Source organism: Genypterus blacodes, unplaced genomic scaffold (genome assembly GCF_046128005.1).
Source record: "Genypterus blacodes isolate CSIRO-AG114 ecotype Tasmania unplaced genomic scaffold, CSIRO-AGI_Gbla_v1 ptg000070l_1, whole genome shotgun sequence".
Classification (NCBI taxonomy): domain Eukaryota; kingdom Metazoa; phylum Chordata; class Actinopteri; order Ophidiiformes; family Ophidiidae; genus Genypterus; species Genypterus blacodes.
The window spans coordinates 4,721,123-4,747,636 of record NW_027466880.1 but is presented as its reverse complement, the minus strand read 5'-3'; the positions used below and the strand labels follow the sequence as shown (position 1 = coordinate 4,747,636).

Below are 26,514 nucleotides of genomic sequence, written 5' to 3'. Positions count from 1 at the left end.
ATCTGGGCAGATCTAGATAGAGATATTGTATGTATTGTATATGGGATACTGTGTTTGAACTAGTTAATACTACAAAGGTTTTCTGTGTGTGTTCTCTAATGTGCTTATCAGCATAGATCCCTTGGGATTGACTCCCTTGTTAATAATTCCTTTTATTTGTTCCTATTATTTCTGTTTATTATATTCATGGTTGTGACTTTTAGTTGTTATTGTGAGTTTAATGAACCTTGTTATTTTAAAACTAGCTGGTTTTGTTTGTTTGATCCATCCTCTGCTACGTCAAGACCTCATATCTTCTAGGTATGTCTAGCTGACATTGTCTAACACGATTAACAAGTAATAAATAATTATACTGTGATTATAATCCCCCCGTCCAACCGGCTGATCGCAGCGCAAATTGTGAAGCAGCTCTTAAGGAATTTACAAATATTTGGCTTTTTTGGCTCTTTCAGTTAAAAAGGTTGCTGACCCCTGTTCTAGACTGATTTTTGAATGGATTACCTAATCCTCAATTTATTCCCTTTAAATTTATGATAACTAAGATAGTTGAAATTTATGGTGAATCCTTGAGGCTGCTATCCATTCCACTTGTAAAAGGGGTGGTTCCCGAGAACTTTATTTTCATTAAATGTATTATTATTATTTTATTCGATTTGATAGAGATATTTGATAGAAAACCTGCCCCCTACAGTAGGCCAAGGAGATGATCAAGAACAGAACATGGAAAACACATGCCAGTGAGCTCCAGTTGCACTGCATGCAACAGCCAATATAAATTCCAAACAGAAAATGATACCAACAAAACAAGATGTAGGTCTTTAAAACAGCGACTAAACTGGCACATCCTCCATCCATGGCGACCACTAGACACTAACAAAGACAGCAGACTCCAAAATACACCCAAGCATAGAGTCGTTCCATACACCCAATCTATGAAAGAACCTGATCCAGCTGGTAACCCAGGCGGCAGGCGAGAAATCATTACAGTCCTCCTTCAAAGCAGCTGTCCCCAGATGTGGGGGGGAATAAATCCGTCCACATATTTCTGGCACAGTCGTATGAGCTATGAGGACAAAGTGTTCATAGCACAAAAGAGAAATACTAGAACGTCGGAATCATGAATCAAGAATTGGAACATCCGCCCCTTTTACATAACTCAATTATTTTGGTATCAAATTTCATTTATGTGTAATTAACACAACTGTGATTTGAGTCCAGGATAATGACAGAATTACAAAAACCAAAGAAAATGGAAAATAAGATGATCAGACATTTCTGTCCATGAACTCATCAGCCTTCATACTACTGCACCATTATTACTTTTGCAATTTAATCTTCTAATAACGTCTGTGCACACAGTGGGCTCCCCTGACCTGACAGTAACTGCAGATATGATTGCAGATTATTGGTTTTGAAATTAATATGGGGTGGAATTATTCAAACATCTCCATGAACATACAGTACATTTTAAATAATCAGATTTTGCAAGTTTGTGCAGTCCCACTCTGAAACTACAGGAAAACAAAACTTGTCCCTCTCATAGAAGCTGGTCTGAATTCTCCCACTGATAAGCCATTTCATCATTGTTTACAGCAGTGATTTTCAACCACTGTGCCGTGACACACTAGTGTACCGTGAGAGATCGTCAGATGTGCCGTAGGAAATTATCCAACTTGACTTAATTAGTCCAAAATAATATTATTTAGTCACGCGATGGATAAATATTTGAACAAGGAAAAATGACGACTCCGAACTGGCCTCTGGACCTTGACGCGGTTAAAGAAGTAGCCAAAGTCCCTCGCTCAGATAACAGAATTGCTAGATGTATTGATGACACGTCTGCAGACATCAAAAAGGTTGTTTTGGAAAAGATAAGCATCAGTGGGAAATTTGCATTGCAACTTGATGAGTCTACGGACATTAGTGGACATCCTCAACTCCTGGCCAATGTGCGTTTTATGGATGGAGATGCCATCAGAGAAAACTTCCTATTTTGCAAGGCAATGCCAGGATAAACAACAGGAGAAGAAACTACATCAGAATATCTTGAACAAGGAGGACTTCAGTGGGAAAAACGAGTGTCTGCACTGATGGATCAGCAGCCATGGTCAGGTCCACCAAAGGCTTTGTTAGCAGAGTGAGGCCTCAAGGCCGAAATGAAAACCTGCTCACTAGCACAGATAAAATAAATGGATTTTATTCAAAGGTGTGCCTCTGGCAACGTCTTGAAAGTGCCAACCTTGACATGTTCCCACTCACTAAGAAATTGCAGGGAGATGTCAACACTGCTGTACTGTGTGAGATAATAGGTAAACATTTGAAAACTCTAATAAGTCGTCATTCTATTTTCCCTCAACCTCCACCGAAAGCCTTGATTGGGTTAGGATCGATATAGCTCAGCAGCAGTTTTTTTGGAACACAGATGACTTTGCAGGAGCAGGAGGATCTAACTGAACTGAGAAAGACCGTGGTTTGAAGCTAAACTTGGCTGATCAATTTTTGGACAGTTTTTGGTTGACTGCTGCCAATGAGTTCCCCATTCTTGCAAACAGAGCTATTTCGACACTGCTCTGTTCCACAACATATCTATGTGAGCTGAGCTCTTCAAGCATCACTGCTATGAAAACTAAAAACAGAGAGAGACAGAGAGATGTTGAGGAAGAGCTTCATGTGTGCCTTTCTTCAGTTCCTGCCAGGATATCAGCTTTGTGGTCATCTAAACAGTCCCAGGTTTCACACTGCGTAAGTATAATTAAATTGATTTTTATAGAAAGATTCATTTTGTAACACTTTTGGTTGGTGGTGTGACTCTTTTTTTAATGTAAAAATCTGCCTTGGCTCAAAAAAGGTTGAAAAACACTGTCTTACAGTACAGCCGGTTCAAAGGAAGGAGAACAGAAAATATGATGGAAGGAAGATTACGATTCATTGATCTGCAAGGTTGTAATCACATTCTATCTGACCGCTTTAAACATTGAGTTCTGAATGTATAGGATATGAACTAAATGAGGTTTTTATATGTTTAATTAATTCCACTTGTCTGTTTCTTCTCTGGTTCCCCCAATAGGCTGAATCCAAATCAATCCACTTTTTAGTCAGAAATGTCTAGGGATGGGAGCTCAGACTACATTTCTTTGCTTGGTACTGGCAGGTATTGGTTGCTGTTAACATTGTGAAACTATTCTTCTCTGCTTCTAGATCAATCAACTGGAACAAACTGGACACGCAATCTATTGATCAAAGATGTCTCTGAAATGATGGGATATTAAAAAGGGCAAAGAGCAAATGAAGGCAGGGGAGCGTTCTCAGTCAATGCAGCTCAGGTACGGTGCAGACAGGGTCATTTTCTTTTGTTGACACACAATTTACATTAAGATAATGGAGGACTCAATTCATTTGATGGGGAACAATTATTTTCCTATAATCAGTCAACAACGTGTATCTATAGTAACTGACTGCTGCTTCTCCATATTCAACTCCCAGCAGCCTCTCAGTATAGCACACAAAAGAATACAATTTGCATTTTATCACACCAGATGGGCTTGTTTATGCCACTGTAGCAAGAAAATGTTTTTACTTTAATCCATGATCCTGCGATAAAGAGAGGATGGTGAAAGGAAGAAATTAGACTGTCTCTCACCCTCTGATCCATCGTACGACTCCGCAAATCAATGTCAAGCAGTGATTTGTAAACACCAGTTACAAAGAAAAAGGCTGCTGACGACTGAAACAAAAATGACCCTTGCCTATTTTAGTTTCTCAAGGGGTTAAACATATTGACTGGCTCCTGTCAGTGTAAAATCTCACACCAACAACTACATTAATGCAGTGACTACTGGTTTAATATGTAAGAGATCAATTCCCCACATCCCATCCACTGAGCAGAATGCAGAGGCAGAGCCAAATTACAATGCAGCGAGTGTATCTATCTGGTCTTGTTAGGTTTCACATACAGGCACTCAAATCAGGCGGGTGTGGAGGAAATGGCTCGTGAAAAAAATCTCTTTCTCTGGTTTGACGAGGTGGCAAAAAAATCTGCCACACTTCCCGGGAGAATCAACACTTTCAATTTAATGAAATTCAATTTTATTCAATGTTATTGATATATCACAACAAACGTATCTCAGGGCACTTTACAATGAGAGAAATGAGATGACACTGGCACCCCGGGAGCATTAGAGGCAGGGGGACAAGAACAAGCCAGTGAAGACAGATGCAAATAAAATGTCTCTGTCTGAAAGAGCGAATTAGTTCATTTAGTTGGTGTAAAGGAATCCCTGATACTTACTGTCCCAGGTACGGCCAAACCACCCATTTCACTTTCAGTCGATCTGGCTTTCCTTCTGCACTGTTGTTTTGCTCTCAGTTGTGTGATTGTGAACATCTAAAGAGCTCAAACATATGTACCCCTGACAAACTGGAAAACCTGAAGCACCGGTCGCCCCTTATGAAGAAAATATCCACTGAAAAGCTGTGCAGAAAATGGACTGGAGAGCAGAATTTGCAGTGGGAGCAGTGGGGCATCTTAATGAAACAAGCAACAATCTGAATTACCACTGCTGCCTCGACGCTTAGAGGGTTTACATGGCCACTTCTTGGGGAAGTAGCCATTCCAAATCCATAATAAGCTTTTTAATGTGTAGAGTCATCAAAATTGGTCGTAATTTGTTCCCGTCGTAGCATAAATGGACTCGTGTTGCCCCAGATACTTACTCTCACTATCATTTAACTCAAACGGTGCTTCTAATGGAGGTGCAGATGGATATTTAATGAGAATGCAGCCATATGAGGAAACAGCCATATGATCGAAAAACCAATTTATCCTGACTGAGGAATTTGAATAAATGAAAAAGCCCTCTTATGTCAGGTGCGTCTACGTGCACTACTGAGCAAGGAGACGCGAGGGGATGCAAGAGATGTTGTTCATCTGCTGACGACAGGACCAGTTGGCAAGTAAACTTTAAATACTGGGGTCAAGTGTACCATGCGTGAATGAACTTACTGAGGTGTCGAATGCAGAGAGGGAGAGAGAATTAAACACAGGGAAAGGGGGATTAAAACGGAGGTATCTAACTAGCAACACGATCTCACAGAGGAAATAAACGCCTTGCAGAAAGCAGGAGCACGTTTTCATGACGGGTATGCATCATTGTGTGCTTCTGAGAGACGTAATCGTCTGATCTTCGTTCTGCCGTCACTCATTCAATCAAATTTTTTTTTACAGGCTGTCCTTTACTAAAGGGCACACCTGCACTGATCTCTCATTCTCTCTCTCACACACACACACACCAACATGGCAACAAAGCTCTTCTGATTCTGAACGCTGCAGTTACGGTTGAACTTTATTGTCCCCGTCCTTCCTTTCTTCTTCTACTTCTTACTAATGTACAGGGGCTTTAAAATCCCAATAAGGCAGTAATGTAAAATATTGCCTGTATTCTAGTCTTTAAGCTTATAACTCTTTATAAAAACATGACAGAAACACAGCAGAGCTCTCAATTGTTCTACACCTTCACCAAAAAATCATTATACATGAAAATACAGTTAAAAACCCACCAGTTTTTCAAAAAATGAACATAATATATTTGTACTGTTATATCAATAACTTTCCACAGAATTCATAGAACTCCCTAGAGAAACTGCATTTGTGTTCCCGATGCTCCTGCTGTAATCTGTACCAGTTGAACATATTTTACTGAAGCTTTTACTTAAGTATGGTCATTTTCTGTACTATTCAGGAAGGCAAAAATTAGTTAAATAAGTCATTTATTTAAGCTCAAAACCTCTCTAAAGCAAAGAAGGATGTCAATCAGGAGCTAGGAAGCTTTACCATTGGTTAAAACCACCATCGATGAAATCAATGTAGGTGAGTAATATTCTTCACTCAAATTGATTGGTCAGTCAGCTGTGCAGAGTGGAGTGTGGGATCTTGGCTCAGCCATAGCGTGGATACCACTGAGCATATGGATATAGTTTTAGGACATTACAAACTTCACAATTATTCCATATATTGGCAGAGTTATTGCAGAGACAATGTTGTAACACCATGTCAAAGTTAAAATGGCCTGCTGTTGATTGGCTTGTCCGGTTGGCTAGCAAGCCTCTCAAGCTTTGTTGGATGCTAAATGCTTGTTGGCCGGCTCAGCTAGGATGCTTACAAGACAGCTGCACTGAAATTCAATGTTCAAACACTTTTATGATCCATAAAATGACTTTTGTTTGTAGCTTGGTGTGCGTGATGTCATAACATGGCTTAGTAGAGCCACGACATTAACATGGATGTGCTTTGGCTCATGTATTGTTGCCGATGTCCTGATTATACCGAGTGGTGTTAATTGGCGGTGTTGCTGAATGCATAGTTTAATTGATCAGGTTAATCGTGAGCGTGGCTGTGTCGGCCAGTTTCCGGCCGCCTGTGCCTTCTGCTGCACTATTTAAGAAGAAATGTGGTTAGGTAAGAATAAGAAAATCAAATCACCATCAGATGTAATGTTTTGGCTGCTCTGTCTGCTGCTCCCTGTTCTCATGTTGTCCTGATGTACCGAGGCACTGAGCTGAGCATTAACTTACCCCGGAGACATTGTTATTCAGAGAGGATGTATGCTGTGAATCTGTGTGATGACAACGGTAGTCTCACCTTGAAACTCAAAGTGAACCTCCCACCAAGACCCATTCCACTCCAGCTCTCATGATCTGCCTAGCACCTTATGCTGCCATTCTAATTACCGACACGCACGAAAGGCCCTGAAGACTGAGCTGTATTGATATGTTCTGATGTGAATAGAGAGCAGCGGATCGGACTGATTGATTGGATTGTGACAATGCATAGTTCAATGAAGCACAGTCCAATGTAAATGAGGCAACCTGTTAAAGAAGAAGTTATCTTATTGATATATCTCATTTCTGAGCCGTTCGAGGAGTATAGTTGCTTTTACCTGGACCGGAACAAAAGGAAGCAATCACCGCCAGCAAACAGGCGTAACTTAGGAAGGGCATCCATGACGTGCGGTCCTTTGATGAGAGAGAGAGAGAGGGACACAGACAGTCAGAGAGGGGAAATGTATATTATTCATTTACAAAATAATAATGACGTCACAGATATCGTTATTTTATTATACAAAGCTGAACTCTTTCAGAGATGAAACAGTAAAGCTCATGGAGGTCTGGTGACGGTGTGTTTGCCTGAAGTGAGCCGTGACAACACGTGTGTGGAATGAGGTCAGCAGGAGGATTTACCTGAAAATTGAGGAAGACGGTAAGAAGGCTGAAGCACACGGCCATGGAAATGAAACCAAAGATGAGAAGGCGCTTCCTCCCGATCCGCTCAATCACCAAGCCCTGGAGACCAGAAACAAACCAAGTAATTTCCATTGATTACGTGACCGGCCACTTTTAATGTGTCACACTCAATAGTTTGCTTTGGGAACTTGGGAATTTGTCCTTCCAACACCCTGCATCTACCTGTATATGTCCACAACATCCCCTCAGCTATTTCATGTTACGCCATGTGAGACTGTGTAAGCTGCCAGCTGATATGAGAAGATACCCAGAAGTTACTGATCCATGAAAAGATACAGAGGGTTCAGGGTCAAAGGTCTTCAACACTTGTTCTGTGGTTCCATATTCAACTAGGTCTACTACAGACCTAGTAAGTGACAAATATTGTCAAAATGCTTCAACTTACAAAGAAAACAATATCGGCAACCTAGCTTAGATGTAATTAAATTCACTTCTCATACGCAAACACTGCAGCTGGATACAGTGAAATCTGCTGTTGCACATCATCAAACCTTAATGTCCAAGGCCATAAAATAGCAGATAAGAAAGAAAATTAGGATCTTTTTAGGAACAGAAGAGGTAGAGGAGAACAAAGAGAGCGGGGACGGAGGTCAGGAGATGAAGGTGATGATGTGTGAAAGATGCTGACAACACCTAAATAAACCCGACTGCGGCGCTGTGTAGCTGCTCTGCCTCACGGCACTCATGTTGTTAATGTGAGAGACGAACGCGTCCCAGCAGTTTCAGTCACACAGAAGTGTGAAGCAGGAATCACAGACATACTGAAGACAAAACTCACAGAACACAGATTACTGCCACGATGACTGGACAATCGGATTTGAGGAGGACTCTAAATGGACGTCACAAATATATCCAACAACATAATGTATATACATTGAATATAACATGTTGCATTATATGTGAATGTAGGGGTTGACATGGTGGCACCTTCATAGCCAACATGGCTTTAGAGATGAGCAGCTCAAGCATTTAAGTATTCAACCATGGTGCTGCCCTCACCTCTGCTCACCAGTGGGATTCCCTCAGGTTGAGAAAAGGTCTGTGCTATATTCAGGCTGTATTTGAAAAGAGGAACATACTGTGGTTTGATGGAGTCCACGGGAGAGACAGGAGAAAGTGAGTCAAAGCATCATACCAGTGCCCTGGTTTGTGCAATAACCAGCAGCAGCACAACACAGTCTTATAAGGTCATGTGATCAGGCTCTTAATTGGGAGAGCAGGAGCAGGGAGAGGATATATGCACTGCTGTGATACTTGAGGACCAGGACAGAGAACCAGCGCGAGTAATCAGCACCTTCATCCTCTAATAAATTTAAGCAAGAAGAGCCAGGAAAACATCTCATGAATGTGTCCCCATTGCCTGTCCACCTGCGGCTTGTGACAGAGATCACAATGTCAGTCTGACCGAATACCTATGAGTCTGGTAGATGGGACAGCATTCTGATCACAGTGCGACCTTGCACCTCACATTAACATGCAAGCTCAGTGTCTGAATGCCATATCCAGATAAAATCTAACATTAATATGAGGTGTGAATGCTGCCTGACATGGTACGCCTCAGATTGCTGGCTCACCAGGTCACCTCACTACGGGTACATGCACAAAATGCTAAAGAACTAATAGGATTCCATGGTTTGATGAATATACATAAAGCCTGGATTATGCAGTGGAGAAAAGCATGAGGTGGTTAGTTCAATTATTATCATTTACATGCTGAGTCTCTGCCTATAAGTTTGACTAAATTTACATGAATCCTTAATCATGTTATTCCGTCATCATTTCCTGTTTTATTTTACATACTCACCTCTCCTCTCGTTTCAGACATTTCACTTTCTGTCCTTATGTGTTTCCTGCCTGTGTGATGTTCCGCCCTGTCCTGATTGGTTTCACCTGTCCTTCACCATCCTGCCCTCCCCCAGGTAGCCTGTTCTCTGTCAGTTCTTCTTTGTTCTTCGTGTCAAATGCTCCAGCATTATTCCTAGTGTTTGCATACTTGGTTACTAGTCTTAACTACTACTACGACTACTACTACTACTAGTCTTTGCAGTTCTAACATGCTTGTAAACACAATGAGTACACGCGGAGGTATAAATGGTCCAGCCATATCTGCAGAAGTCCATACAACTGGGGTCTGCAGTGTTGGGCCTTGGCTTTAATGTGGGTAGAAACAAGTCAATAAGTAAATCTATTTAGAAACATCTATACCAGCCTAAAGCTTTGCAAAGTATCTTCAGACTTCTGTTCTGGTGGCTCAGTGACAGAATCACATGTGGCTGTGCAACGCCAGCGTATATAGAGCCAAAAAGCAAGCAAAAGTCAGACGTGTTCTCAATTCAAAACCCATCACACACGACTCTGACATAACCTTGAAGCTTAAACAAGAGCTTGTTGACTGTCAGAAAGAGCACAGGACACGGAATGGCAGGAGATCTACGGCCTCCTTTTCTGTGCCTGGTGCATGAAAACATTGGTGAAAGTGGCCTTACACTACAGGTACAGGTTAAATCAGGTCTTGCAGTGTATTCTACAAAACAAGTGGCTGGTATTGGCTCATACAAATGATTTAACTGGCAGTCTCACAATTCACCAGATCAGAAACCAGGAGCAACCATCTGAGGCAATTGGTTTTGCTGCATTCATCCCTTGGATTGGTTTATTGTGGTTTAGTCACCATACCAGGAGGACCACATTACATGGTAACTATGTCTGGGTATATGTGGTGTGCTCACTGGTCACTCAGAGAGGCATGCAGGGCAGAATATAAATTGTTGAAGTTGCCAAATGGATGAGCGTTCTTTAATTGAGTCATACTAAGTACTAAGTAATTTCGGAGGCTTTTGCATTCTTTCTTATTCTCACAGGTATTAGATCAGGTAGTATTGACATTATTCAAATGCTGTTGACCATAGTGATTTGGTGATTTGTCAATGTGAATAGTGGTATAATAACAAAGGCCAGCAGTAATCAACATCCTTGTTTTGGAGGTCCACAACTGCTTGAAGCAATAAAAAAATATCTTAAATAAGCCACTGCAGACATTCAAATTGTGTGAAATTAGCTTGGGAGGGGATAACACATTTGGATGAGGACAGCCGTCGGCAAAGTGACAGAGGAAGGTGATTATTAAAGTTCTCTCTCTGTTCAGACAGACCACATACATTCATGCAGACCAACATGTTTAATTACGGAATTCATATCAAAGCTAAATAGACTCCAGAAGCAGTGAAAAATGTTTCAGGACCGGATCATTTGGGGAAAGCCAATAAAATAATGCAGCAACATTGTCGTTTGATACTGTATGTTAAAAAATAAGTTATAATAAATAATACAATATGTTTCCATGGTATGAATCTAAATATATTCAATATTTCAGTATTTTAGGCATCAGTCAGTGTCCAACCCTTTTTTTTCTCCTTTTCTTTTTCACAGTCACAGACAGTGTCTTAATTTCCCTTGAGCAATGCCAAGAAAGTAAGACTGCATCTCCTGGGTGTACGTGGAAGCCTGCCTACTCCCAAAACTCATTATCTGCAAACCGCATGAAGCATAAGGGCGGTGATATTTGCTCACAGATTCAGTATTGACTGAAAATAGGCAAATGTTTCATACTTCCTGTTACAGGCGCCTATTGATCTTGTTTTTCTGGAATATGGATATGACATGTATGATACGCCAGAGATTATTCTCTATGTGTTGGAGGCTGTGAATGGTGCAAAGGCATACCTAATTGGATAAGGTTAGAGAGATGTTCAGCCAAATGCACCCTGCAGTTCATTACATTTGTTATATTAATCCAGAGAAATCAGCCGTTCAACTCAGATCACAGTGGCTTTGGGGATTTGTCCACACCACACAAATGAATAAAGGCACATTCCTGAGGCGCATTTTCTTTCATTTAAATGTTATACACCCCTTGAGGCTAATACACATGTTGTAAAATACCTGCAGCCGTTGTGAATACTAGCTATGAAATATGGTGATTTATGCTGAAAGTGGCTGAAATAATTGCTAATAGAAAAGTCTATAGTGCACCAATGAAGTCTCTGCGTAATCTTTCGCTGTAGCTGAAATCAGTTAAAGGCAGTTTGAGAGGAAGAGGTGTCTGTGGCTGCTGAGTTGGAATGAATTCCTATTTCAACCGTGGAGTCTCTGATGCAGATCAAAGATTAGCTTCACCTTTCTTCCGGGGCATCACAGAAATCACAAAGGGGTATCACAGAAATGGAAATAGCAGCAAACAGACTCATTAAATGTGCACAAATTTGTCTGTGCATATTGTGTCCCTTTTTTTAATTTAAAAAGAAAACTCTTTAGATGCAAACTCATTCTATGTGCATGATAACGTTTGCATTGTATAGATTATCTGCAAATGATTCTGTGTCAGTCGATTCTATTGTGTTGTTAGGGAATGGAGAGTGATGGATGGAGACTGAGCCAGATCAAATTAAATCACTTCACATTTCAGGAATGGATTAATCTTTTGGTTCCATGACGCCATTTGGTAACTTCTGTGTTATAATCAGTTCGAAAGGTTGCATGATTATAAAATAAATCCAGTAAAAGTAAAGCTGGAGGTTCTTTCCTGTCAGGTATCGTCCTGCCTCCTGAGTTATGTTTTTATTTTTGCTTCATGTTTTATTTTTGTTGCACTGATTATACTGATTTGCCTCACCTGTTCTCCATCATCTCTTGATCCCTCGTTGGTTTAGTCTGTGTGTTTCCCTCCCTCATTGATAGATCATTTTGTTCCTTGTCTCAAGCATATCATCGGTATTTTCTAGCGTTTGCTTCCCTGGTTTACTAGATCTCAGACAGTATTTTGCGATTTAACTTTTTGCTATTCCCCTGTTAGATTAATTCATATTTCTCTGGACTGACTCTTGATGTACTCGATGTACGCAACCTTAAGGAAAGACTTTTTGATTCTACCTGCTCTGGTGTTCTGAGTCATGCATGTACAGAGTCCACATCTGTTGGTATTGGTACCAACGTCACATTTTCATCTCTTTTACACATTTCTCTATCTAACTCCATGATCTCACGGACAACATGATCACATATAGTGCCATGGTATATAGTGTATATATATATATATATAATATATATATATATTATATATATATATATATAATATATCATTATATAGTGCCATGTATAACTATTGTATCTACAACTTGTTGTAGCAATATGTCTTCTGCATATAAAGCAACTGTAGACATAATGTAAACATGCAGTAATTTTGCTGAAACTCCCAGCACCAGTCTGCCAGATCAGATCAGATCAGCATGAAATGCCTGCGCTTGAATGCACCAACTAAACAGCTCCGCACAGGTTTCCTCTCCCCAAGCAGATGAGCGCAGACATAAGGAGACAGCTGCACCTCCCCATGGAAATTATCACCGACTAGATACACAGCAAACATACACTGTGGTCAGTGGCTAATAGGACCTTCATATTGGGCTTCTTCCACCCATGAAGTGAAGCACTCACACCAGGCAGCTGGAAACAGGGAAGTAGAATAAATGACCATCATCTAACGCTGTGTAGGTATGACTCCTGCATTGTTTTGGCACACCCACAGTGACATGGCAGTGTCTGGTTTCAGCTGTGGCTGAGGGAGGATCAGGATAGAAATTGGCAGAGTAACAAATTCTGAGGGATGCTGCAGGGGGGGCAGCAAATGACGTAGATCTGACAGCACACCTTTTCATGCATGTCTGTTTCGCAACTCATAATATATTGTTCCACTAGCTGACACACATGAATCCACGGCAGAAAATACAAGTTTATTCTTATTTTAACATGACTGCAGAGAGGAAACATTTTTTTCATATTCAGGTACAGGCTCTTACAGCATCTGTCACCCTGCAGCTTGCATACAGAATGTGTTGGAGAAAATATACTATATCCATAGCATTATTGTAATTATTATTATGTAAGGGAGCATTATGTCTTCATCTTCTGACATTCACTGATTGTCTTACAATAATCATTATTAGAAAGGAAGTAAAACAGTTTGTTCTTGGCATGATTGTTTTACCAGAATCATTCATTCATCATCAGAGAGGAAGCAACTTTTTGTCTTGGTAGGTCACTGTGACATGGTTACTAAGGTAGCCAGGAGTTACCATAGAACGATGGAAAGGCACCCACCCTGATACACTCTGATATAAAAAACATGTTTGCTCTAGGAATAATGTTTATTTATGTGTATTCACTGAGACTTGTGATGCATCTCTCCTGTATGACTGAGTAAATGAAGAAGGAATCTCAACAATCTCCAAAAATTGATCATTGAAATATACTATAAATGGAAGTCTTCCTTTCAGTCCAGCAGCTCTCTATATCTTGTTTTTTTTTTCCTATTCAATTTTAAAAAAGCCCATTGGTCAAATCAAATCAGCTATTCTGGAAACTACTTGTGATACAACAACCCCCCCATGCTTATAAAGACCACCAAAGAATGCTGTGTGATTAATCATATCAACGTGTGTGCATGTGAGTGTGTAGTGTAAAGAACCAGCTATTTTTGGTTGTGATTGTAATACTCACTGAGACGATAGCGGCCAAGGTTTCGACAGCTCCTGTGCTCAGAGTCATGTAGGGGAGAATGTCAACAGCAAAGCCTGCCTCTTGCAGGATCCCATTGGTGTAGTACCAGATCTATGAGGACATTACAAAACACAACATGTGGCTCTTTCATGTCTCTCAGACAGCAGGGATGGCAACAGGACAGTAAATGTCAAAGTATGAATAATTAAATATGTGTTCCTAAGAATTTACCGTATATAAAGGAGGGCATGTAAATGTATAATTCAGACAAGGTGAATAAGTTTTGAGGTTTGAGGAGATTTAAGGTTTGATGTGTTGCTGAAAAGTCCATCAATGGCATATAAAACACACATTTCTTGATCATATTCATATGATGTAGACAGTGTCCAACGGTTCATTTGCATGCGACACTCACAGACGAGTCAGTTGACACTTCAATACATCTCAAAATGACATTTCAATTGCTTTGTCTTTGAAAAATGTCATCTTTCATAGACATTTGTCTCCTCTTCTCCTTTTTAAATTGTTTACTATTACAATTACTCCACAGACACATATTACACAGAATGCGTTGCATTTTCCATTAGATGACATTGGGAAATGTCATCAAATGGAAAATAATGTCTTTTCTTTTGGTCCAATGCTGCTAGATTTTGTTCTCGCAGCATGGCAGAGTGGAAAAGTGATGATGTATTCTTACTTAGTTCCAAGTTAGCATGTGTCACAGTTTTGTTAAATTGTCTCTCAAAATTTTCTGACCTGGACAGTTTCACCGCTTTGTCCAGACGCAATAATGGTGTGGACAACATATGTTTACAGTCATATACAACTACAGAACACCACAAATACTACCTAACACCACCATACTAGCTAACTATACTAACAGAATAAGTTTAATCCACATTTCACATCTTTTAAAGAGTAAAATGCTGACAGGTCCCCAGGTTTCAAAGGCAGAAAAAAGGAGAAAAGAAGGAAATTAAGTGAAATGACAGCTGTGTCTTACAGCGTTGAGGCCGCAGAGCTGATAGCACGCCATGGTGATAATAATCGTGATGAGCTGCCAGCGGACAGCGGGGTTCCTCATCAGCTGTAACACAGAGACCGTATGCAGGTTGTTCTGGGCTCGAGCCTCCGCATGGACCTCCTCCAGCTCCTGAGATACATCCTTCTTCCCCAAGAACCTCTGAAAGGCTGACACACAGACAGACATATACACACACACAAAGCAATTAAGATGTTGCAGAGCTTTTCTCTAAATGCGTCAGGGAATTATTCCACCATAAATGCAGAGACTTTCATAAATTAAAATTTTAAATGACAAATATAAACATCGAACACAAAATTCGGAAATTTGTGTTTGGTAGATTATTTCTCTGTTGTAACAATGCTTCTTGGCAATACATTTTATACTGTTGGAAAGCCTGTTTAGTTCCCTTTTAAAGGGTGCCCCATTTGTAAGGAACATGCATTTGTGGGATGAGAAGCACAGCTGAGTATGTGGGTTGCGCTCATGAAAAATTTGCCAAATCTTCTCTGCCAATGCAAAACAGCTTATTCTGCTGTTGCTATTGACTCTTGTTTGGTGTTGTTTGGTGGAATGGATGATTGAAGTCTATTAGTAACAAGGAAGAAACAAGACAGATTGGCAATAATACAATTTATTCATTTAACAAACAGTCAGGAGCCTCAGTAGCGTGTGGAAGAACCATACACAGCCACAACAGCCTGGCACCTCCTCCTCATGCTGCTCACCAGCCTGGTCTTGGTTTTAAAAGGTTCGTGTTTTAAGGTTTCAAAGGTTTTAAGGTTTAAAAGGTTTTACGGTTCAAAAGGTTTTAAGGTTTACAAGGTTTAAAAGGTTTTAAGGTTGAAAAAGTTTTAAGACCCATAGAACTGTGACCCACCCTCCCTCTATCTGGGCTTTCAGAGGGACCAGCTGGACACCAGGTAAGGTTCATGGGTTCAGGTTTATTGACTGTTTGTTAAATGAATAAATTGTACAGTTGCCAATATGTCTTGTTTCTTCCTTGTCACTGATCAATCAACAGTCAATAGCAACAGCAGAATAAGCTGTTTGCTATTGGCAGAGAAGATTTGGCAAATTTTTCATGAGCGCAACCCACATACTCAGCTGTGCTGCTCATCCCACAAATGCATGTTCCTTACAAATGGGGCACCCTTTAAAAGGGAACTAAACAGGCTTTCCAACAGTATAAAATGTATTGCCAAGAAACATTGTTACAACAGAGAAATAATCTACCAAACACAAATTTCCGAACTTTTTATTCGGTGTTTATATGTTTCTATAGCAATCTATAAACATGTATATACACTGCTCCCAAAAAATTAAGGGTACACTTAATCATCACAGTATAACACCAGGTCAGTTAAATTTCAGGCATATCAATCTGTCCATTCAGGCACAAGTGTGAATTGTAAAGGATATATGCCTGGTGCTTGGGGTCTCTCGGCTTAATATTATAAAAAAGTCACTCTCCACACACACACGCACGCACGCACGCACACACAGAATGAGAAAGACAGAGAGAAAGAGAGAAAGAGAGAGAGAGAGAGAGAGACTAAAAGCAGGTCACCAGCACATAGCAAAGGAGATCCACATGGGCAGGGCTGCGACCACACACGACTCCACGATGAAGGCAGTCTAGTATCCTTTGCTGGGTTTAAAATATGGAGAACAGTAACGTAAAACTGGAGCATGCAGGGAATGAGCCATCATGCTGAAATTGTCTAATCCAGGCCAACATAACACTAATAACAACGCAGTCTTGCCCTTTTTTTATCTCCCTGCTGGTTGAACACCTGCTTTAATCCAGAATCACACTGCGGCTGTGAGGCATGATATTGATAGTATGTTGGCATTGGGTGAGCAGCAACAACGTCAGCATGGAGGAGCAAACCCATATAGTTTTCCCTGCAGGGGGTGACGCCCGGGGTCCGTGAGCTAGAGCGCTCACGTTGCAAAAAGACAAAACAAAAAGCCTTTATATGATGTGGTTGAGATGAGGTTAAGATAAGGTTAAAATGAGATTCAGATAAGGATAAAATATGGTTAGAATGAGGTTAAGATAATGATAAAATGAGGTTAACATTAGGTTAACATCAGGTTAAGATGAGGTTAAGGTTATATATGGGCTTGGAAATGAGAAGTGCTCCCTGTCATTCAGCCATAGCGGCATGCCAAAATTAGTCATGAGCCATGAGTTTGGAAAAGTCTCCAGACAAAAGTTTCTTCTTTGGTCCTCATACTTTTTTTCTATAGCATTTTTCCTCGTCTTCCTAGAGAGTTTTGGGCGGGGGCAGCAATTTTCCTGATGTTGTGGGTCTGTGAAGCCCTTTGAGAGATTGTATGTGATATTGGGCTGTAGAAATAAACTTGACTTGACTGGTCATTTGTGTGATTTTTATCCAATTTATTGGGAAAAAAAACTTTACAAGGACAAACGTGTGTGCCTCTGTGAATTTGGCAGACCTACTTGAGTGTGTGTGTGTGTGTGTGTGTGTGTGTGTCCGTGTCCGTGTCCGTGTCCGTGTCCGTGTGTGTGTGTGTGTGTCCGTGTCCGTGTCCATGTCCATGTCTGTGTGAGTGTTTTTGAAGTTTCCTGTTAATTACAAGACAGACAGAAGTGAGAGGTTCCCAACTTTCATTAACTCAGACACATGAGTGTGTGTGTGTGTGTGTGTGTGCGCGTGCGTGCGTGCGTGCTTGCGGGTGTGCGGGTGTGTGTGTGTGTCCTGTGCTGAAAAGTGTTGGCTAAATAGTTATGTCCCAATAGTAACAATGTTGATCAGCTTTCCACATTGTAGTCTAGAGCTGATACAGGCTTCAACCTTGTCCACAATTCTCTGCGATATATTTCCCCCTTAAGCGATTTCAATATTGCCAAAAATAGGATCATGCAGGAACCAACCAGTGATGGCAAACAAAAACGAGCATCAATACTTTCCGAAAATTCGTGTCTCTCTCAACCTTGATCGGGCGTTCACGCCTTTGCGCTGATCCAATTGAATTGTAAGCTTGGCAGAGCATATCAAGTCAGCATTTGCCTACTGTGTGTAGTTGTGTATGTGTGTTATGTATGGAATACCTCTTTCTGCTCCATCTTCGTCCCTCCTCTCCATCAGCAGGTAGCGAGGGCTCTCCGGAAGGAAGGGCAGCACGCACAGCTGCAGCAGCGCAGGACATGCCAAGAAGGTGAAGAGGAAGGTCCACCTGGACTCCTGCAGGCCGGAAACCACAGAGTTACACAAAGAAGAACATCAGAGCATCTTTGACAAGTTTGAGAGTATAACTGTCTGGAATAAGTGGAAGCTATCATATACACACTACATAATAAGTTGTTGCGCTATGGGAAAATGTTTATGTGGATTGGAAGTGTAACATTAAAGCTTCAGTTTGTCATCTTTATAAGAATATATACAACGGGAGGCTTAAATACATGTACATTTTCATCTCCTGATGTAAGATCTACAGCAGGTTCTCCTTACACAACAGTTTCAGTCATTTCTTCTGTGAAGCAGTGAATCCTGTGTTTGCATTTAACTCCCAATCTATTCTGCAGCATACATGGGGAAAGAGTGTGTAATACAAACACACAGTCAGGTAGATGTAGCTCAATAGCTCAGTTACGTTACGCCACAACTTATCCAAAAATATAACACACGTTAAATTCTGAAGTGCTTTTCATAAATGTAAGAACAGCAAAGATGTCTTCAACGCAGTATCTTCACATTAACCTTTGGTTCGATACCATAAACTCCTGTGCTTACAGGCATAAAAACTGTGGTCGGTTATAGAGATATTGATTTTTTTTTTTTATTCTTAACAGTGCCGTCATCCACAATGGATAGGTGTCCGTGAAAATTAAGGTCACTGACTGCTGCCTCGACTTTATCACAAACAATGCCCAAGTCACAGATAGACAGTGCAAATCCTGCCCGAGGTAAAGTGAACCCATACATTTGCACATCGGGTCACCTTAACATTATAAAACTGCAGCTTTTCCAGCCGGAATCGTCCTCAACAAAACCTCCTGCTCACCGTGCTCACCATGTTTTTTCTCAAAGAATGCTACAGGGTCGGAACGCTCTATAATATGTTTAAAGACCACTGAGGCAGAACATTTCATTCTTTTTTGACAATAAAACACATTGACAAGGAGTTTCCCCTGATTCATTCTAATGACATCACTGTGACGTCTAGCACAGTATAGCTCCCAAAATATTCATGATACACATACTGTGTACTGGCAAGATGTTTTCTGATTGTATATAAGATAGAGAAGCATGAATGATTTGGGTTTTTTCTATTAGTAAACAACCATAAAATCAAGTCTTCTCACTACACTAAGTGATTCTTTCTTATAAAAGTAAAAGCATACTCCTCCATTTCTGTTACTCATCTCTAAAATTTCTCTGTTAAATTAGCACAGATTGTGACTTGGCAAAGGTACAAATCAATGTCTGTACAAGACGGCTTTTCTAAAAAGAAGCAAGGCTTTGACAAAGAAATTATTACTGCATTATACTGCGACTGAAAAAGATAATGAATGCAAGAATAAGAGAGGATCCATTTAACTGCTCCAAAGTGTGGGGCTAATTAACTTTCTCTGAAAAGCCCTTTGGATATATTTAATGTGAAACATGAGCCCCGATGCTTCTAACTGGTGTGAACTTCCAAGGATCGCCTGCTGCACGCTTTAAAAGCCTGCCGCTAGAAAACAGATTGACTCCACTACTGCAGGACCCTGGATCTCCGTCTGACGACCCGGATAACTTCTCATCTTCACACAGCAGGGTAAGGATTGAAAGTAACTCAGAGAGTAGAAAGCTGGAGGGAGAGCTAATGACTGGGCCTCACACTCTGATTGTGGGTGACTTTGCTGTAAAGGATATAAAAAGTGTGTGCAGTAAAAAACACACCAAAATACTCAAATACTGTTTTCCCAACGATATGGTCTCTGACTTGGAAGACAGAATCCTGCGTACTGTGCCTGAACACCAAACTGGGAAGAACATCATACTGCACACTGGGTCTAATGATGTTGTAAAGCAACAGTCTGAAGTTCTGAAACAGGACTTTACTGATCTGTTGAACACTGTCAGCTCTTTGAATGCTTAGGTGTTCATCAGTGGCACTCTGGCCAGTCAGAAGAGGAATTGAGAGATTCAGCAGATTGTTGGCACTAAACACATGGCTTTCAACTGCATGTACCGTCCACTCAGTGCATTTTATTGACAATTTCAACTTCTTATGGGACCGTAAACATCTTTTTAAGACAGATGGACTTTGCCTGAACAAGTCAGGAGTAAAATTGTTCACCTCTAACCTATTTTACTTCCTGCGTCACCCATTTGTTCCCTCTGCCATGGACAAGAGACAAGAGGAACCAAAACAGCAGGATAACATAAAACAGCCCAGCAGAAACCCTGAAAGACAGCCACCTCACCCACCGGTGCCGTTGCCGGCGCACTTGCTGGTGGCGGCTAACTTTTAACGATAGGCTAACTTTTTTCCAATCGACGTTTTGGGCACCCCTCCTCTAATCCCTCTGTTGGTCCTCTTTTCGCCCCAGTTTTCTGTGATCCAATTCCCCGCGCGTTAGCTTGGTCCTGACTGCTGGCCATGTGGGGATATATATTTGCCCACTGGGGGAAAGGCATTTTAATGTTATTTTGTAGGAATATGGCCCAAAATGTAAAACTAAAAAAACTAAAGAATTCCTAGGTTTTATTCACTTAGATGACTGTTCTTCCACTTTGCCATCATTCATCAGTTAGTTGGCCAACTCTGTGACAGAACAAGAGTTGCCCAACTCTGTTTAGGTATAAAGCAAAGATTTTCAGGTGTTTTCCAACCAAACTAGCTCATAACTATGTTTTGAGAAGATAAATTTAGCTTTTTTTGTGGCAATCTAGTGGTCCATTCAAAGGCCTTAAGATCTGATGAGTGAACGCCAACTATCTCCAGAATGTCACAGCTTACAAAGAACAGTGTCAGCGACTAAGTTTGGACATACATTTTGTAAAATTTAACAAAACAATCACACAGTCGCCTACTGTGGTAAGATTAATAAACTGCACATATTAGGAGAAGAAGAAATAGGTTTTGCAAATCAACCAGGACACCACAAATGTTCACTTCACATGAACCTGATCACACACACACAAAGTCTCAGCAATGTTTACGGCAGATAATGTGTATGAATGTGACAGTAGCAGCTTTGCTGTATCCCCCTCCTGGGCCATGATCCCATCACTCTTACTGATGGAATAAGAAACAGCAGCCATGACCTGGAATATGAATCATTTACAAGAAGCCAGACACAACAAACACACAAACCACCAGAGGAGGAAAACATAAATAAACATAAATCTTTCCCTCAGCCAAAAAGATTTATATTTGTTGTTGTTTTCCGCAAGCCCCCACAGCTTTTCCCTGCTGTTATCTCCTGTGCTGATCCAATGACGTGAAGTGGGTTTGGTGTGTTGGTCCTAATACATCGTGAAATGTCAACCTACTGTATGCATAACTTTATTGCAAGTCTCTCTTCCCAACAGCAGGTAGGGTGATTTAATTAGCTGTCAGTCAATGTAAATGAGTCAGAGGAAGAAACATTAGGAGCTTTTGAACAGAATCAATTATAATGACAAAATGTTTTTCAGCCAGAGCAATTAGCAACTACGTAAAGTAAAATTTTGTGACCGAGCCGGTGATGCGGGCTGCTACTTGGCAACAAGCTTAGTTTGCTGAGGACCAGTGAGACACACAAATGAGGAAGCAGTGGGCAATGAAAGCAGAGGGATGTTGCAAAACACAATAATAATAATAATATTAGATTGGGGAACTAATGCACTGGAGTGACCTATGACCTATAACCTATGACCGCAAACAGAGCATCAGTAATCTTACAGTTCAACCCCTCCATTGTAATGTAAGATCAATGACAGCTCACAATCTGCAATATTCCTCTTTATGTTCCTGTTGTGTAAATAGTAGAAACCCCGACAGCCTCATCCATAGAAACATCTCAAACCGATTAGTAAAAGCCTCACATCTATTCCATCACAGACTGTGTAGGTGGAGATCTGCCGGGATCAGAGGAAAAGCACATCACCCCTCTGCTTGCAGCTGCTGGTAATGAATGTCACCTTGTCTGCATGGGGCCTATTCTGTTCTCCTCAAGCTCATTTAGAGGAGCAAATTGACGATTGACCAGTTTAAACGTGTGCTACCCATACTGAATATATGTTGAGGCAATCTATATGGTCGGGGAGTCTTCTGAGATTCACCTCTTACACAGAAGACGAACACAACCTAAACAAAAGCAGCAGGACCAGTATATAGGCATTTATAAAAAAGACAATATAGATTGTCTTTATGCACCACAGTTTAGACAATGCTGAGTTTTGGAACTCAAATGTTTAGAGTGAAACAAATCAGCAGCCATGCAATCTTTCCCTAACATCACAATTTAAAAAACAATTTCAATAATGACTCCAATATATGTCTCCATTTTATAGTCAAAGACTTGAAGATTACCCACAAAAAAGTCCGGGATATAAGTTTGCATACCAGCTCGGTTAACACACAGTAAATTGTCAAGTAGTTCTCTGACAAATGCGTCAGAACCTCAAAAAACACCATCATTTTATATAACCTTGTAATATATTTCATGTAAGGCTCTCTGGTATATCTGTATGTGTCTGGACTGGAGCTGTAGCCAATGTATACATTTGAAAGTGCTGGTCAGTATGGGCATTCTGGCCGAGGTCTATGGTTGAAGGAAGAGTGATCTAGAGAAATCAAGGTATTATTGTTAATAATTAATGAACCAGGTTAAAGTGTACGCAAGTGAAGCCTCAGCCAGAGTCCTGGATTCTGCCTTTAGGCCAGGAACGGATTGTTACATGGCTTTCCTGTATAATGTGTGTGTGTTAGGATGAGCCCAGTCTCAACTGGTTTTGCTGAATGTATGAGGAAATACAGGAAATCAGTGTCCATGTTTACACACACACACACACACACACACACACACACACACACACACACACACACACACACACACACACACACACACACGCACGCACACACACACACACACACACACACACATACACACACACACACACACACACACAGATGTCAGGTTACTGGGAGAAATTGTCTTAAGGAACAAATGGAAGATCAGTTCATGAACTGCAATAACCTAATAATGCCTAAATCACTGAGACTCATGTTTACATTCAGTCTGTCACTAATCAGGCTTGTCTCCATTATTCACAAACATATTTGTCTGAGGACATTTTTATTGGATAAAGTTGTCCTAAACATGTAGAATTCGTCTGAATTTCAACCTTTGATATCATACAAAGAGGATGTAGTTGTATGAGAATGAGCATGAGAATGCTAACAGAAGCAATAACTCTGTTACCCAGAGTGAGCAATCACACTCATCTGAAATGAATGCACCTCAGAGACAATCCTCATGTGGAGCGGTCGATCGATTTTTGTCCTTAACACACTCTCACACACAAACACAGGGGCCAAAGTGGGCTGTGATGGAGGATTGGGTATTGATAATGGCCCATTCAGGCAGTTGATTCTAACCTGACTGGTTTAAGCCGCACTTGGCATGCTGATGAGGTCAGTCTCTCAGGGGAGTTCCGTGACAGACCGGCTAGGAGCCTGTTCCGGAGGTAAAGCTGGAATAAACACATTTTCCACTGGGGGAAGGTTAGTGGCTAAGCATGAAGGTTAAAGTAATTATCATTTGTCAAAGCTTATCAGCATTTTGCACCCCACACCAGCTGACATCTTTACACTGCGGCCTGTTAAATGACGGCTCTACAGAGACAACCTGGTGGAGTTGTATTACAAAAGGGCAGCAGAGACGACAGTGGCATTATCCTCAAATGTGTGACATATGCCTGAGATGCTTTTGTCAAATATGATAAAATGGCCTATGCACAATTGAATGAGGCACTGAGTGAGGCACATGACATCTGCTGCAAGTACAAACACCTCCATATGATATTCATACAGGGGATTGGAACGGATAAAACAAACCAATACCTCGAAATTAAAAATGTGGATCTACTTGGCTTGGTCACTGCGCTCCTAATGTCAGCGCAGAATGACAACGGGAGGTGAGGGATTCAAAGTTCAAGATATAGAAAAAAACATAATGTTGATTCCTTCTATGGCTTCATTCAAAAACACACTTTAATTCAAGAGGGAATTGATTTGGGGTGACAGAAATTGAACTTTTGTGTAATTTAGGGTTAAAAGTGCCATTTTAAAACCAAAACAAGAAAATATAGCAACGGATTTAGTTTGTGTTTTGTTCTCTTTGAACGCAATGAGTCAAAAGTCATATGTGCATGTTCCTGAATTCAAAAACAACAGAGAGGATTGATAAGAACACATAGCCTGATGTAAATACAACACAGCCATCATTCATGTGATTGATTGATGAGCCCTGGATTGTTCCAATGCAATTAGAAATAATATTCCCTACAACCCCAGCTATACAAGTCACATACAGGAACAGTTCATGTTCAACCTCAGGATATGTAAAGGTAAATGAGTACGCAGGCGCAACAAGTAAGTCAGAAGAGAATTTTTCTCAAAGACTGATGCAATACTTTGAATTTGGGAAAGCAAAGTAACAAGTGAGATAGAGAGCAACACAAATCAATGTTATGAGCCCAAACTAGAGGGTGCTTTATCTCTGGCAAAATGTCCACAAATGGATTTGGTTTTTAGAGCTTACATGCGTCAGGCTAATGGCTGTTTTGAGTCCAAGAGATAAAGTAAAAAAACTTCCTGTGAATAATAATATTAATATTATTATTAATAATAATATTAATAATAATAATAATAATAATAATTCGGAGAGCAAGCGTGAAGTGATTAGGAATTTCAGTTGATATTTCACAGTAATGGAGTTCCAATCAATCAAATGTTATGAAAGGGGAAAACATGCCTCTCTGAAGAGGGAGGGGATGTGGTGTCTGCACAGAACTGGGCCGACACAAAGTGACAGGAAAAGATGAGGTGCAAGCAAGTGGTACAAGCTATACATACATATACAGTATATATATACGTACATATATATATGAGTGTAGATGTGTGTTGGAAAGCAACTTTCCAACAACTTCAACACACGTTCAATCCTGTAGTGACTGAAGCCTCTTTGTACCCATTCTGTATGTTTGTCTCGTCTTGTCTCTGTAGAATGGGATCAAAGTCTCTCTCCTGGCACTTCCACTGAGTCTCAGGGGGGTCACGTATCACAGTCGGCTGATATTAGCTTTAAAGCCTGCATGATAAGCTGTGAATACAAATCAAATGGCTGAATGTTTTGGCAAATGCAAAAGATGCAGTTTCTCTGCTGGTTCCACAGCAGCCTCGACAATAACTTAAGAAGGAATCTCCCAAAACTTCTCTTGAGAGAATACAGGGGCATATGTATTAAACCCACCACCAGGGACAGTAAATTTGGCATTGGCACAGTACAGGTATTTACTCACACTGATGATGTAAGCAAGTGCAGACAGAAGATGGACTTTCAGGCAATTTTAATGAAGCGTCGCTAATACAGATCAGCTGCTGCACACATCGCACACACCACTACATGGAGCTCAGTGTCTCTTCACAGACTTTCCACTTGTACCACTAACTGATATATCGGTGAGAAAAGGCTCTGGTCAGATCCATAAAAAGTCAATTATGGAACACTTTCTAAAATTATGAAAGTCCTGATGGGAGATTTGAGAATTTCTGATAATGCTTGAACAGTCATTTAGCGGACTGATACTCACTTATACTCACTGAATCGATTCTTTAAATAAGTTTATGTCAACAACCATCTGTCTTCCATCCAGGTTCCACAATTTTGCCCATATTTATATTATCTGACTCAACTAACAGAAACAATCAGCAGAAGTCGACATTTCCCTGCACTCTAGCAGCCCTTCAGAAACTGGCCCACTGATCAATATGTCATACAGTTCACGATGCCCAGTTGTACTGACCTGGCCCAGTAGTTCAGGCAGCCCCAACACTTGTCCAGTGAATACTCCCAAGCAAATCAGGATGGAGTTGAACTGGCCAATGAAACCTCTGATGTGCCTTGGGGAAATTTCTCCCAGATACATGGGGAGGGCACTGAGAGCAATGCCTGTCAGAGAAATACAATGTGAAAGAAGAGAAGTGCACTTCATTATTACTGTGACATAATCATCTTTAATACTGAAAATATCTAACAATATTTAAGAAGTAATGTACTGTCCTGAACAATGCGGGGAATGTTAAACTGGCCGTTTCCATATGTTGCTCAACTAATCTGGGAAAATATGATGCCAGTCTGCTCAAATTATCCTTTTAATCCTTCCCGAGCTTGCTCTGTCCTTTGAACGCCAAATTGTTAATCCAGGATAAATTTGGCTCAGATAATCACCAGCTCGCATTTTGGGTGGATTTGAAACCGAGACCTGCATTATCATGCTGAACCTGGGCAGCCTGGTGTCGGTCTACAACAGGGGTGGGCAAACTACGGCCTGTGGGCCACATGCAGCCTGTTGCGCTTTTTATTGCGGCCCGTCAAATATTGGTACAAATATGGACGGATCACCAAA

The 26,514-nt window shown here is 40.7% G+C and overlaps 1 protein-coding gene across 6 annotated transcripts in view; it reads right to left on the bottom strand.

Moving 5' to 3' along the window:
* The window catches only part of slc2a9l2 (solute carrier family 2 member 9, like 2), a 47,814-nt gene that overhangs the window by 6,040 nt on the left and 15,260 nt on the right, over window positions 1-26,514 (bottom strand). For all 6 annotated transcript variants that reach the window (XM_076156550.1, XM_076156551.1, XM_076156549.1 and 3 more), the window contains 6 exons: window positions 25,912-26,057; window positions 17,961-18,093; window positions 14,858-15,045; window positions 13,852-13,962; window positions 7,237-7,338; window positions 6,936-7,011 (listed from right to left, as the gene is read on the bottom strand). In XM_076156550.1, coding sequence (XP_076012665.1) covers window positions 6,936-7,011; window positions 7,237-7,338; window positions 13,852-13,962; window positions 14,858-15,045; window positions 17,961-18,093; window positions 25,912-26,057 — 756 coding nt within the window. The remainder of the gene's footprint in view (window positions 1-6,935; window positions 7,012-7,236; window positions 7,339-13,851; window positions 13,963-14,857; window positions 15,046-17,960; window positions 18,094-25,911; window positions 26,058-26,514) is intronic.